The 15,204-nt window shown below is 48.9% G+C and overlaps 1 protein-coding gene and 1 pseudogene across 1 annotated transcript; one reads left to right on the plus strand and one right to left on the minus strand.

Annotated features, from left to right (window-relative positions):
• Window positions 1–349: 349 nt before the first annotated feature.
• On the plus strand, window positions 350–4,268 carry LOC132346842 (protein FAM210B, mitochondrial-like; annotated as a pseudogene).
• A 3,447-nt stretch (window positions 4,269–7,715) lies between these two features.
• TP53RK (TP53 regulating kinase) lies at window positions 7,716–11,783 on the minus strand. Its single transcript, NM_001099180.2, is given in 2 exon segments — window positions 7,716–8,796; window positions 11,481–11,783. Coding segments are annotated over 2 exon segments (762 nt in total). The 5' UTR covers window positions 11,764–11,783; the 3' UTR covers window positions 7,716–8,317.
• Window positions 11,784–15,204: the final 3,421 nt, after the last annotated feature.

Genomic DNA, 15,204 nt, shown 5'->3' on the forward strand with positions numbered 1-15,204 from the left:
AAGCCGCAGGCCAGGACCCTACTCTGCTTTGCCTCCAGCAGGGAAGACTGTGGGTAGGTGGGGTGTGTGTGTGTGTGTGTGTGTGTGTGTTTGACAGAGTGGTAGGAAAGTGCACTGGCTCCTTGATTTTTTTTTCTCCAACATCTAGGCTGGGCTTGTATGAGGGAATTCAATTCAGTAAATGTTTACCGAGCACCCACTACCTTCCAGGCGCCAGTGCAAAAACCAGGGCTGGAGCAACAAAGCAAACACCACCTTGGCCCCCAGGGTGGCCAAGAGGCAAACGAGCAAGTGAATGGAAATGGGAGCAAGTGCTCGTGAATGGGTTGGAGACAAAGCTGGGGAGGCAATGGGGCACCTTCTGCACAGGATCCTCCCAGAAGACCAAGTGGAGTCTGGGAGAGACTGGAAGGAAGCGAAGGCGGTTGCCATGTGAGGAGGTGGGAGGAAGAGTGTGGCAGGCAAAGGGAACAGCAAGTACAGTGGCCCCGAGTCATTGGAAGACAGTTCCTCCAATGACTGCCTATTGGAAGAACTGCGTGACTGACCCAAGTGAGAAGAGGGGGTCAGAAAGGCAACAGGGTGAGGGTGGGTGCAGGTGGGTCTCTGGCCCTGAGGGAGGTGGCAACCCTGGAGTGTTTTGGACAGAGGAATGAATGACATGATATCAATTGGCCTTGAACAGGATTCCCTAGGCTGCTGTGTGGGAACAAGACCAAAGCGGGTGAGGCAGAAGCAGGGAGTGAGGTGAGGAGACGGCCAGAATGGTTCAAACAAAAGAGGAGAAGGTCCAAGTAACAGGATGTAGGTTTTGTGGTGGAGGTGGGGTGTGCTGGGTGGGGGGACAGGAGCTAATTTCTGTGTTCTCATGAATAGGATTTACTTTTGCTAGCCAATGTATATTCATAATTTCTGGCAGATCCCCTGAAGAAGTGAACGGCTACCCACTTAATATTCGTGCCTGGAGAATTTCATGGACAGAGGAGCCTGGTGGGCTACTGTGCATGGGATTGCAAGGAGCTGGACACAACGGAGCAACTAACACTCACTTTTTTTTTCCAAGAGAAAGATTCATTTATTCTAAGTGTGCGTGCAGTTGGATGAAGTTTTACAACAAATCCACTCAAGTAACCAGCGTCAAGACGGAGAAATGGAACTTACCCCTCCCCCTGCAGAAGCCCCCAGAAGCCTGTTCCATGTCTCTACCCCTCCTCCAAGGGGAGCCACTCTCCCAGCTTCCCAATTATATTCTGGAAGTAAAGCTAAGAGGATTCACTGCTGGGTTGGGGAACGGGGTGTGAGGATGAGAGAGAGGAGTCAAGGGGAGTCATTTCCTATGATGGGAAGCTGGGTGGGAGCAGAGACCAAGGGCTGGAACCAGGAGTTTTTTTTTTAACAGACTGCATTTGGAGCTGCTGGTGCAATCCCTGGAAAAAGATAGAGACCAGCTTATCTGGGGGCTGCAAATTCAATACTTACAGGGATGAACAGCACGAGGGGGAGAAGGTCTGCAAGTAAGAAATGCTTCACTCTCCTCTTAACTGCATCATGAGAAGAGCAGGATGAGCATGGGGTTAATTGTGGCCAGCAGCCAGCCTCAGACCCAAGGGGCAATAGGGCAGGGTGGGGACTGGCGTAAGCTGGCACACACAAGCCCTCCTCACTCAAAAGGGGAAGTGCTGGAATGAGGGTCCAGTGTGGCTGGATCTCCTGATGATGTTTCCAGAGAAGTCAGATATCTGGATGTTGCTATGAAACCATCCTAATCATTTAACACTGGCAACCAAAAAGACAAACACTCCATGGACCCATCAAACATGTCTACAGGTACAACAACCAGTCCGATCCAGATGAGAACCTTCATTTTACAGATGGGGAAACAGAGGGCCAGAGAAGCCTGGGACTTTTCCTAAATTCAGAGAGGAAGTTAGTGGAGAGATGGGCCAGGCGCTGAGTGGGCCGGATCTCAGGCCACTGGTTTAACCTCGTTCACCACTGCATTTAAAAGCAGGCATTGTTCACACAGTGGGCAGCTGCACAGGCACCCATGCCAGGCTGCACAACATGGCTGGGCTGCTGCGCTGCTGAGTCTTGCGGGCAAAGCAAGTGCCCAGGTCCAGTCTTGTGCCACCTGGCTCCTGGGCACCACTGCCCCTTTTGGGAACTGCCATGGCCACCAGGACCCCAGCAAAGTCACTGCGACAACAGGAGGCAACATCAACAGTACAGGGAAGAAAAAGCAAAGCACGTCGCAGCAGCTGAAAGACTTTTCAAAAATATGGTGCTCTTGGCGTGTCGCTGCACACTGGAATCTCATTAATCTCCTGGGGCATGTCTTACATGGTTGTTTCAAGCAGTGCGGGCATGTCGGCCGTCCTGCTCAAGCTCGGGTTTAAAGAGTCACTGGTCCAGTCAAAAATGGCAGCTGGCACCAGCCCCTTCGTGGTAGCGTAGGCCACCCACTCACACACACCCATGAGGATCAGTGTTACCTTAGTTTCCTGGCCCTTGACTGTCAGATATTTTCGGAAAGTGAGAATTTTTAAATTCCCTCCAGCTGCAAAGCCTTGATGAACTCTTCAATTGCGGACCTGAAAACCTACTTCTTTTAAATGACACATTTTAGGTTGGATTTATTAATAGGATGTAGGGTTTGTGGTGGTGGTGGGGCGGGGGGGCAAGGGCTAATTGCTGTGTTCTTGTGAACAGGATTTACTTTTGCTAGTAAAAATTCAGGGTTTCAAATCATTGTATTTGGCGGGGGGGGGAGCTTTATTAGTTTTGGTAATGCTATTCCATCACAGGGCTTGTCTGCATAATTGAAAATGTCAGCAAAACACCACCAATGAGTTGTCATCTCAAACAGTCAGCTAGGAAATATTCTTCTGGAAGGCCATTGCTGAGGGTCTGCCTGCAAAAGCCTCAGGGTTTTAATGTTTGCTCAAGTTCTTAACGGACAATGGTTCATCAAGCTGGTTTTTAAAATTCTCTCTCCTCCAGTATTTGTTGTCAGGCTGCCTGCAGCTTAGCGTGCAATATTGTGCAAAACAGCTACCAGTGCTACAACTAATGAAGCAGAATTTAAGGCTTCACAATATGTAATCAGGATCTAAATTAGCATCAACACTTTGACAACCATTACACTTGCTTGGGGGGAAAGAAAAACAAGTATTTCTGGTATGTTTCATTAATCCCCCCAAACACCTTCAAATCTGGACATGATGGGGCCTGCCTCAGCTGGTTTTTCCCAAATTTCATTAAAGTAGGTCAGAATCATTTGTCTCTGTTCAGGTAAAACAGGAAACTTCGTTCATACTAATGGCATCAGTTGGCTTTGGACACCTGGGTCCTCAGAGCAATCTAGATACTGCACTTATACGGAAAGCTGAGGCAAGCTTGGCCTAACTGACTCCATCTCAGACTTCGGACATTCCAGAACTACTGTCACGAAGTTTACGTTGTGTTGCTACTTATATTTTTTGAGTTAAAATTACATATTAAAAAAAAAAAGATTTTGCGTCATTCTCTAAAAAGGGGAAATTACTAGCAGTTGCTGTAATTGGGAGGCAACTGCGAAATAAGAATACAAGCCCAGGAGGGGCTGAACCAGTTTATCAGCTAAAGGGGGTGTGACCCGAGGCCCCTTGCTCTCTGAGAGGGACATTCCTTAAGAATAGAAATCCAAGCACACAGACCCAAATTGAGACTTTCTCTCGAAATAGTCAGGAACAGGCAAAGGAAAAGGAATTCCTCCCGTGGGCTTCAACATCAGTGACCGCTGTGACCAGGCTCCTGCAGGGCACCTGTTAGGGTAACCAGTGTGCCCTGCCACCATGCATGAGGGCTTGTGCTTATCTTTTCTGGCTCCCAGATTTATTTTCATTTTGGGGGCTTGATTAACTGCATTTGTGACAATAAGAGAACTAAAGGAACTATAAACTGACCAACCTGGTTTTACTGAGATCTGACTATCGACAGTTTCCTAGTTAGCCCATAAAAAACCCTTATCAGTTATTTCAGTTAACTTTTATAAGAATCTTTGTGGGACAAATTCTCCACTTTCAAGATCTCTGAAGTGGATCCGTTATACCCCTGCCCCCTTAAAGCAATTAAAGTGAAAGTGGAAGTCGCTCAGTAGAGTCTGACTCTTTGTGACCCCATGGGCTACACATCCATGGACTTCTCCAGGCCAGAATGCTGGAGTGGGTAGCCTTTTCCCTTCTCCAGGGGATCTTGCCAACCCAGGGATTGAACCCAGGTCTCCCGCATTGCAGCCAGATTCTTTACCAGCCAAGCCACAAGGGAAGCCCAAGGACAGGGTGGGTAGTCTATCCCTTCTCCAGCGGATCTTCCTGACCCAGGAATCAAACCGGGCTCTCCTGCATTGAGGGTGGATTCTTTACCAACTGAGCTATCACCAAAAGGTTTTAGATGGCATCATCGACTCAATGGACATGAATCTGAGCAAACTCCAGGAGACAGTGACAGATAGGGAAGCCTGGTGTGCTGCAGTCCACGGGGTTGCAAAGAGTTGGACATGACTTAGTAACAGAACAACAACAGGTTTTAGCAATTTAAAGTTGGAGCTGCCTTTCTGGGGTCTAATTCCAAGGACACATGTACACAGCAGAGCCAGACGGTGACACCAGTGCCAGGTAATTCCTCTCGAGGACAGGACTGGAGCTTTTGTGTTGCTGTCTTTATGTGAACAGTTGGCTTTGGGTTCCTAACCACCTTCCACAAGGAGCCTCCCTACCATTCAGATCCCAAGTAATGCCTCTGCAAAAAAGCCGACAGGAATTCCTACAGCTTTAAGGGCTTAAATCTCAAACTTTGATTCTGTGTTTGGAGAAATGGGAGTGGACTGAAAGGGCAAGCAGGAAAGCAAATTACCATACCAAACAGCTATTTGTTCAAGGCATAGTTCTCTTCTAAGCCCCGACTCCTACGGCCAGTGGTCAAATGCAAGAGAGTAACTGGAGAGTAAAGTGAAAGTGTTAGTCGCGCAGTCGTGTCCAACTCTTTGGAGCCCCGTGGGCTCTAGCCTGCCAGGCTCCTCTGTCCGTGGAATTTTCCAGGCACGAATACTGGAGTGGGCTGTCATTTCCTTCTGAGGAGAAGAAGTCAAAAGATAAGGGAACTAGAGCATTAAGTGAATTCTTCAGCAAAGTGTACAAATCACTTGTAAATTTACATTGCTTTCACGGAACTAGGGGAATAAAACTGATGATCCATTTAAAAAATGTAATGAAGAAATAAAAGCAGACATTGTTGATGGGGGTGTGTTGGAGTCAGAACTTAGAATTCTCATACTCCTCTCACCTTCTTTAAGATGCAAACTCTTCCCCCAGAGCAAACTCCAAAGCTTTTCTCTTGTGTCTTATTGGCCAGAAAAAGGTCACACACCCACCCCTATCTCAGGGACTGAGCTTAACTTTCCTGGAGCCACCTGCACCTAGTAAATACCTGGACAAATCGAGGAATTGTCCACAAGGATTAAGGGGGTTGGCTTTTAGGAGGCAACAGACGTCTGGCACAACCTCTACCGTACAGGCTGACTCTGGGCAAGGTGTTTCATGCGAAGATCAGGAAATGGATGCTGGGGGGCGAGGGCAGAAACAGTAATGAATTTGCTCTGCCCCCTTTTACAGTGAGGAAGGGAGGCTGGAAGGGTAGGAAGTTTAACTTCTTTGCACCCAGAATGACAGAAACTTGCGACCTCTGGTGGCAAAGGAGAGCCACTCCACTGGGTTCAGGGAAAGGGGAATTGAGTCCTTTGGAATTGCTGGGCCCTGAACTCAGGACACAAGAGGAGATTCCTAGTTCTCAAAAAGAGGGTTGGGGGCAGGCCCTTATAAGGACATGGGCACTCAGTCAGGGTCTCCATCGGTTGGTGACGGCGGGGTTAGGGGTTAAGGATGAGTGCAAGGCCAGAGCAGTGCTTGCCTAGGGTCCCCAAGACTCAGTAACTGAGACAAATACTTTAATGTGATATTTTAAACAAATCAACCTGGCAAACTATGGGCCACAACCAGGCGCCTGTCTGTCTAAAAGAAATCGTAAGGGAAGCGGCATCAGGATCCAGGCCGACTCCTCAGTTACAGCAGAGACTACAGCCCACGGGCCTTACCAGCTCGCCCACCTCCCCGAGGGCAGCTCAGACGGTTCAGGAGCACGCCTGCATGGGGCACTCGCCAGGCCGGGCTTGGGTAACTGCATTCCGTGGCCCATGGCCCAGCCAGTTCTCCAGATGTGGCTTGTGTCCGAATCTGCGGGACACCTCTATGTCAGCACCTTGCCCTGCTCTGCCACTCACTGTCTGTGTGACTGGAGCAAGGCTGAGTTACTCTGTGCCTCACTGCCTTCCCTTGAAGATGGGGCGATGTACACAAAGAACCTAACTGCTCAATACAGTTAACTGATGTTGCAAATGGGAGCTTGAATCCCAGCTCTGTCGCTTACTGCGATCCTAGCACATCATAGGCCACGTTGCTCAGTGTTTCCTTATCTGTAAAATGGAGGTTTGAACCCCTGTCTGGGGGGCGGGGGGATTCCAGGGGGAATTCACACAAGGCTGCTGGTGCTGTTGGCTCACTGATGCAAAGCACAGGCCGTCCCCATGTGGAGGTCGAGGGATCTGGGATCGCAGAGCGTTCCCTAGCCTGGCCTCTGTGAGACACTGAACTAGGAGAATCCACTGATCCCCCCCAGGAAGGCTTGTTCACCCTTGTTTCCCAGCCTGGACTGAGGAAGAAGATGGAATGCGCCTCCTGGGAACAGGCAGACATCTCTCCAGTCTCTGGTTATCTCCTTCTCCCCGCCTGCAGAGGCCAGTTTTTGCCTCCCTGTTGCTGCCGACACCTCCCCCAGCTGCGGGCCAGCATGTCACGTAGCTTACCATCCACCTGTCGACCATCATCACAGGCTCAACCTTCTCGCTGCTCTCTTGCCTTCACTCTGACTCCATACAGTCTTTCCTCTACTGATGCCGTCCTTTCACAACACAGATCAGATGCTCTATTTAAAACTTCCTGAGTTGCGTTAAGAAGAAAAACCCAACCTCATTACCAGGCCCGGAATGACCCAGCGCGTACCCACTTCTCTGATTTCACTTTCTGCTTTTCCTTGCTCGGCTGCCAGCCAGTCCCACTGGCCTTGCTGTCCCTTAAGGAAGTTCCTCCTTTACCAACTTGGTACACCATGCTCCATCCGCCATCTCTCGGTTCTCTGGTGCGTCTTAGCGCCAACGTCACTTCATCAGAGGCTTCTCTGACCACTCCTGCCCCTCGCCCTGCGACGCACATTCCTCTCGGGCACCTGGGATCTCAGCATCCTTTACAGCCCTCATCACTGTCTGAAACCGTCTTAGGTACTTGGTTTGTTTCCTGAGTGGTTCACGCCCCCAGTCTCTGGGGCCTGGCACACAGCGAACACTAGGTATCTGCTGACGTAACGCCTGCACACATGGGTCAACCATTCCCACCACGAGGCAGAGATTAGCCATATTAGCCGTATAGTACAGGAGGAGACTGGGAAATGAGCCTGCAGTCTCGTTGAGAATATTCATTGAAAAAATTATGGTCAGCCTCTGTGGCCTTGGAATTCTTTGAAAAACAGTGTGATATAATGCCAATACATAATGTAATAATTTGAAGATGTGTCATAGCCAGCATCTCATTTCTTAAAGGGTCAATGGAGTTAAGCAGCATTTTTCATTTTTACCATATTCTCAAAAAGAACTGTATTTTACACCAAAACCTAGTATGTACTGTTGTCTATATACACATTTGAAACAAGTTTCATAAAACAATATTTACAATACTACATACAATGCACTTTAACATTTTCTAATCTCTGATTCCATTTCATTTTTTAATATGCTGGTTGCATCCCACTGTACTGGTTTCAAGAGGAATATGTCATGAACACAGCAACAAAAAAGGCTGGGTTAGAGAGCTGATAAAGGTACACTGCCACCAACTGAGGTTCTGTCCTTGTCTCACCAGAAGGACTGAAAAGTGGTTCAGTGTGCTTCACTGGTTCAGTATGTGGTTCAGCGTTTTGTAACGTCACGCCCTTCAATCTGAGGTGTATGCCTTACAACTGCAGAGAAAGCCTGAGATTTCTTCTGAATGCCCAGTTCTGCCAGACATATACAGAGTGAGAACAGCCAACGGCAGGTGATAATGCCTAACAAGCACAATTGCAGCACTTAAAATTACCCGATCATCTTTATTTAGGTAGGATCTCATACTCATAGCCTTCCTTCAAATGTACCGTGAAGTGTCCTGCCTGTGGCTGTCACACAGTGATTCTTCTAGCCCACCATGGATCTCTTTCTCCCTCTGAGGCGCACCTCATCTAATTTTTTTAACACTGGTTTGGACTTTCTGGAGGCGGCGGAGTAGCTCTTCAGAAAGGCTTCAAACACAGTCTCGGTGTTGGGATGGGTACTGAGGAAGGCCTTCTCTAGGACATACAGGTCAACTCCCTTGTCTTCCGGAAGTGCTGAAACGAAGCTCAGCCCAAAGTCTATGAGTACAATGTTCAGCTGCTCCAGGGGGGGTTTCAGGAGCATGTTGGATGTGGTGAGATCACCATGAATGAGGTCTTCGTCGTGCATTCGAGCCAAAACCTGCCCGATGGTCCTGGCTAAGTCCAGGAGACTTTGGGGAGATTTTTCAGTCTCCAGAGTGGATTCAATATAATCTCGAACAGTCACTGAGCCTTCGATTTCTTCCATAAACAAGCAGTTGGAAGCATAGTCCACAAAAAAGACTACTGGGGCACATATTCCTGTAACCAAGATATAAGGGGTCATTGAATTAGATACTTTTTTTTTTCTTAATAGCTTAATTTTCTAGCTCAGTCAGAAAAATTTTCCAGTGTGTATCTGAACATTTTGGGGAAAAGATTTAGGAATGCTGCAGAAGGGTACAGCTTTCCTTCTCTGGAAGTTTCTCCTGCCAGACTATGCTTAGACCACCCCAGCTAAGGTCAGCACAGCCAGGGCTCCCTCCTCCCTTCTACCCACTGTGACTGAACTTCATTTGTCATATTTGGGCTTCCCTGGTAGCTCAGCTGGTAAAGAATCCATCTGCAATGCAGGAGACCCCAGTTCAATTCCTGGGTCAGAAGATCCAAAGGAGAAGGGACAGGCTACCCACTCAAATATTCTCGGGTTTCCCTGGTGACTCAGCTGGTAACGAACCCGCTGGCAATGTGGGAGACCTGGTTTTGATCCCTGGGCTGGGAAGATCCCTTGGAGAAGGGAAAAGGCTACCCGCTCCAGTATTCTGGCCTGAAGAATTCCATGGACTACAGTTCATGGGGTCACAAAGAGTCAGACACAACTGAGCAACTTTCACTTTCTCTGTCATGCTGCTGCTGCTGCTAAGTCACTTCAGTCGTGTCCAACTCTGTGCAACCCCATAGACGGCAGCCCACCAGGCTCCCCCAATCCTAGGATTCTCCAGGCAAGAATACTGGAGTGGGTTGCCATTTCCTTGTCCAATGCATGAAAGTGAAAAGTGAAAGTGAAGTTGCTCAGTCCTGCCCGACTCTTAGCGACTCCATGGACTGCAGCCCACCAGGCTCCTCCATCCACGGGGTTTTCCAGGCAAGAGTGCTGGAGTGGGGTGCCATTGCCTTCTCCGATACTTCTTCCCTAAAATACAAATCAAAGTAAACAGCCAGAAGGGTAAGCACCATTAGTTATATGTTCAAACATATGAAAGCAGTTTCCTGACAAGGACAGAAGCAGGAGACCAAGCAGCGTGCTGGCCTAGAGACGCATCTTTACAGAGAGGAAAGAAAGTGAGTCGCTCAGTCGTGTCTGACTCTTTGTGACCCCGTGGACTGTACCTACCAGGCTTCTCCGTCCATGGGATTCTCCAGGCAAGAATACTGGAGTGGGTTACCATTTCCTTCTCCAGGGGATCTGTGCGACCCAGGGATCGAACCCGGGTCTCCCACATTGGAGGCAGATGCTTTAACCTCTGAGCCACCAGGGAATACAGAGAGGGAGGACAAGTTCAAATCCCAGCTCCCTTCCTTATTAACTGTGTATCTTTAAAGTCACATGCATTTCTCTAAGCCTCCATTTCTGCTTCTATAACATGAAAACAGTACTACCAATAATCCAATAACTTCACTGAATTTGAGGATTCAATGACTCTTTACTGAATGTCAATCACACTCAAGACACTTCGAGATACTAGAGACAAATGTGTAGAGATACAGCAGAAAACAAAGCAACTGGGATCCCTGCTTAAGAGAACTAAGCTCCTGGAAAGGGTGAAAATAGGAAATACGAACGCATGCATAACTTTGCAAATCCAAGCAAGGGCAGAGACAGTGTGCTTGTTGGCAACTGAATTTCTTCCAGATCTCCCAGCACCTAACAACGTCTTGGTGTACAGTTGATGCCTAAAAAATCACCAGTGAAAGAAACAAAGGTAGAAAGTGTAAAAGTGAAAAGCCAGTGTTTCTGAGTCAGAGGGATAGGGGGTGAAAGCTTACTAACTGTGTAACCTTGAGCAAGTTCCTTCTCCGCTCTGAACTTTGTTTCTCAACAGAGGCAAAGGTTTATGGTCATGGTGCAAAACAGTGTTTAGTCAAGGCTATGGTTTTCCCAGTAGTCATGTATGGATGTGAGAGCTGGACTATAAAGAAAGCTAAGCGCCAAAGAATTGATGCTTTTGAACTGTGGTGTTGGAGAAGACTCTTGAGAGTCCCTTGCATTGCAAGGAGATCCAACCAGTCCATCCTAAAGGAAATCAGTCCTGAATATTCACTGGAAGGACTGATGCTGAAGCTGAAACGCCAACACTTTGGCCACCTGATGTGAAGAATTGACTCATTTGAAAAGACGCTGATACTGGGAAAGACTGAAGGCAAGAGGAGAAGGGGACAACAGAGAAAGAGGTGGTTGGATGGCATCACCGATTCGATGGACATGAGTTTGAGCAAGCTCCGGGAGTTGGTGATGGACAGGGAAGCCTGGCGTGCTGCAGTCCATGGGGTCGCAAAGAGTCGGACACGACTGAACTGAACTAGACTGTGTGAACCCAGAGACCCTGGCTCCTGCGCAAGTACTTGTAACTACATCTGCTTCTTAAAAGTAACTAACAGTGATCGAAAGTTGAGATTGTACAGATGGGGAAACTGAGGCTCGGGGCAGTTAAAACACACGCTCAACGTTGAGTAAAGGTGGCAGAGTCGGGAACTGAACCAGGCGCCAAGAGCTCCGGGACAAATGCTCGTCGCTACAACGTCAAGTGGCTTCTTAAGAGTTAATGAAAAGAAGGATGAAAGGAAGACATTTCTTAATGGAAAGCCGTGAAGAAGGTACAAACGGAGAAACTGAGTCAAATCTCGCCCTCCCCCACCACCCCGCAGCGCAGGGGAGCCCCTCACCTGCGTCGCCCGGGCCCCGGAGCCTCGGGGGTCCCCCGCGTCCCCAAGCTGGGCCGTCTTACCTGCGCGGCGACAGCGGAGCAACGCCCGGGCCTCCTGCACCGTCCGCCGCCGGCTGAGCCGCGCTTCCAGCGTCGGGTGCCGGTAGCCCTTGGGGAAGCGGTGCTTCACCACGGCCGCGCGACCCTGGAAGCGGCCGCGGAACACGCGCGCCTCGGCGCCCTGCTTCACCAGCTCCAGGCCGCTCAGGAAGCGGCTGTTCCGCTCCCGGGCTGCGGCCAGCGCTTCGGCCGCGGGCGCCAGATCCTCGTTCGGCTTAGAAGCAGCAGCGTCGGCCGCCGCCATGTTCGCGTTTCCGCGTCGCCGCTCGGAGCTCTTCGGCCGCCTCCGGAAACTGTCGGGGCTGCTTCGGCTCGCTCCGAAAGTTCTCGGACCTCTTCGGCCTCTCTAATGCCGACACTTTTGCCTCCTGGAAGTGGTTCCTCCTCCCAACCTTTCGGCTCTTTTCTAAGCCGCCTGATCTCGCCACTCGGCTCTTCGGCTATTTCCGTACACCCTCGGCAGCTCTCGGTGAGCCGCTCTTTCCACTTCTCGGCTCTTTCCGGAAGCCCTTCGTGACTCTTGCGGTTGGCTTTGGTGGCGCCACCTCTCAGCTCTTCGGCTATTTCCGGAAAGCTTCGGCGTCTCTTTGAAAAACCTCTCTTGGACTCTGCTCTCAGGAATTTGTCTGGATCCGGGGAAGTTGCACGTCACAGTCCCTGAGTTTCATGCATACACAGGGAAGGTAACCTTTTCAAACATCAGACCCTTTGTTTTGTACTAATGTGGTTTCCAGCACCTTTCTTCAGTTCAGCCTACTTGAAGCTCCTATAGAACCAATTCTATTTGGTTTGGAAAACCCAGTTTCCCAAGTTTGTAGTTTCATTATCATAATTCTTAGTGTCCATATGGTCATCTCCATGGTTCCCAAATCTGTCTGAACTGCTCTGTATGGTTGTTAGCATAACTGAGGCCATCTTGGGTCTGTACAGTTCCTTCTGTCCTTCTTCTCACCCTACCTATGGCTGTTCTGTGTAATAAATCTCTTCTCTGTCATCAGTGAGTTTTAGGTCCAGGTGGCCTCTATGCTTTGTTAGCCTCCAAACGACGAAGACCTTTGCTGATGTACTCTTGGCTCCTGCAAAAACTAGTTACGCATTCATAAATCTTGACTTAGGAATGCACTTCCTGTTTCCAAGCATGTATCCCTAAACCCTAGGTTAACTATAAAATTGTCCCAATGGCCTCTTGAAGGTTCAAAGTGCAGCTGCAAATGCTTCTGGATCTCTGTCCACTTGATTCTACCCTGTAAGTTACCTTATAATAAACTTATCCGTTGATTATATGGAGCTGCCTGCCTTGTTTTCCATTCTCAAGATACCTTTTCAGTTTGGAGGGCACTTTTTGTTTCCTCTAATTTCCAACACCCTCCTTTGGAAAAATCCATTGTGCAAACATATTTAAAAGTCCCAGGCTTGCTATAGTCAGACTGGTTCTGACTTTTACCATAGGAAATCTACTTTAAAATCTTTCAGTGGCTCCCTGTTGTGCTTCAGACAAAGACCCATGAGATCCTGCATGGGGCCCTGTGTCCCTCTTCCAGATTCATCTCCCACCATACTCCCCTTTGCTCTGGGATCTTCAACACATTTGCCTTCTCTCAGTCTCATTCTTGCCAGGCTCCCTCTTGCCATGGGGCCTTTGCAGCTGCTATTTCCCACATCAGAAGTGCTCTTCCTTCTCTTGGTTGCCTAAACTCATCTAGGCATCTTTCCATTTCCAGCTCAAATGTTACTTCCTCAGGAAGCCCTCCCTGACTTCTCATAGGAGGGAAAACCCAACTTAATAATTCCTGGAGTCCCTGTGAATCTCTCTTTTGTGTTGCCTTTTTGTTTGCTTACATGACTACTTGATTAGTGGCAGGATTTAGTTCCCCACAGATTGTTAATCTGAGGGCTTTAGTTCCTCCCTGGCTATTGCCTGGAGGCCACCCTCAATTCTTGCCACACTGGCCTCTCCACTGGGCAACTCACAACACAGCAGGTGGCTTCATAAGTGATCAGAAGAGGTTGAGCAAGATGGAAATCACCATCTTTTATAACCTGATCTCTAAAATGACAAATATTTTAGAGTACACTTTTGCTGTATTCCCTTTGTTAGAAATGAGTTACTAGCTCCTGCCTCGCCTCAAGGGAAGCCATTTTTTAAAAATGATGTTTATTCTTTAAATTTTTTATTTATTTATTTTAATTTTCTTGTGGCTGTGCTGGGTCGGCCTTCGCTAGTTGCGGTGTTGTGGTGAGGGGCAGCTACTCTCTAGTTGGGGTGTGTGGGCTTCTCATTGCAGTCGCTTCCCTTGTGGTGGTTTCTCCTGTGGTGGAGAACGGGCTTTAGAGCACATGGGCTCAGTAGGTGTGGCCCGTGGGCTTGCAGTTTGCCCCGTGGCATGTGGAATCTTCCCAGACCAGGGACTGAGCCCATGTTCGCTGCGTTGGTATGTGGGCTCCCAGCCAGTGGACCTGCAGGAAAGTCCAAGGGAAGTCATTTTTGAAGACGCCTACCCAAAATGCCCAATTAGAACTTTTTCTTTCTCATTTGGGGCAACCAGTGAAGAGAGATTCTCTATTCTCTAGAAGAGATAGAACCCGGCAGCAGACTTGCAAACATCTTCCTGACATAATGCAAGCCATGAAGATCAAAGACTTCCTGCCCTTTTCCATCGTATAATTTCTACAAGTTATCTCAGGAATGGAACAGCCTAAGCTTTTCTGTATGTCTCCTGGTGACAATTCCAGATACGCACGTGAAGGAGGAACTGTCACGTGGCAAAAGCCAAGAGGCCTCCTTGGGTTCTTCTTCATGCCAGAAAGGCAGTAGAGCTTGATGGAAAGAGTGTGGTTTTCCCCATGAGCTTGACTTCAAGATCAGCTATATACTAGTGTGTGTCCTTAAGCACTGTTGATTCCATGTATTGTTTATGATGCAAGTTACTTCAGTTCCCTTTGCCTCACTTTCCTCATTCATAAAATGCTCCTCTCCCGGTCCATCTGCCCTCATCGAGTCTGTCTGCCAACTTTTCTCCAGCCCCACTGTTATCACTTTAGTCCACATCAATGTCACCTTTTCACCCTGCAACAGCCTCTAAAGGGTCCCCTGTTTCCACTCCTGCTCCCTACAACCTGCTGCTGCTGCTAAGTCACTTCAGTCGTGTCCGGCTCTTCGCGACCCCATGGACTGCAGCCCACCAGGCTCCTCCATCCATGGGATTTTCCAGGCAAGAGTACTGGAGTGGGATGCCATTGCCTTCTCCCTATAACCTGCTGCTACTGCTGCTACTAAGTCGCTTCAGTCATGTCCGACTCTGTGCAACCCCATAGACGGCAGCCCACCAGACTCCCCCATCCCTGGGATTCTCCAGGCAAGAACACTGGAGTGGGTTGCCATTTCCTTCTGCAATGCATGAAAGTGAAAAGTGAAAGTGAAGTCTCTCAGTCGTGTCTGGCTCTTAGCGACCCCATGGACTGCAGCCCACCAGGCTCCTCCATCCTTGGAATTTTCCAGGCAAGAGTACTGGAGTGGGGTGCCATTGCCTTCTCCCTATAACCTGCTGCTGCTGCTAAGTCGCTTCAGTCGTGTCTGACTCTGTGCAACCCCATAGACGGCAGCCCACCAGACTCCCCCATCCCTGGGATTCTCCAGGCAAGAACACTGGAGTGGGTTGCCATTTCCTTCTGCAATTCCTGAAAG

This window comes from Bos taurus, chromosome 13 (assembly GCF_002263795.3).
Source record: "Bos taurus isolate L1 Dominette 01449 registration number 42190680 breed Hereford chromosome 13, ARS-UCD2.0, whole genome shotgun sequence".
Taxonomy (NCBI): Eukaryota; Metazoa; Chordata; class Mammalia; order Artiodactyla; family Bovidae; genus Bos; species Bos taurus.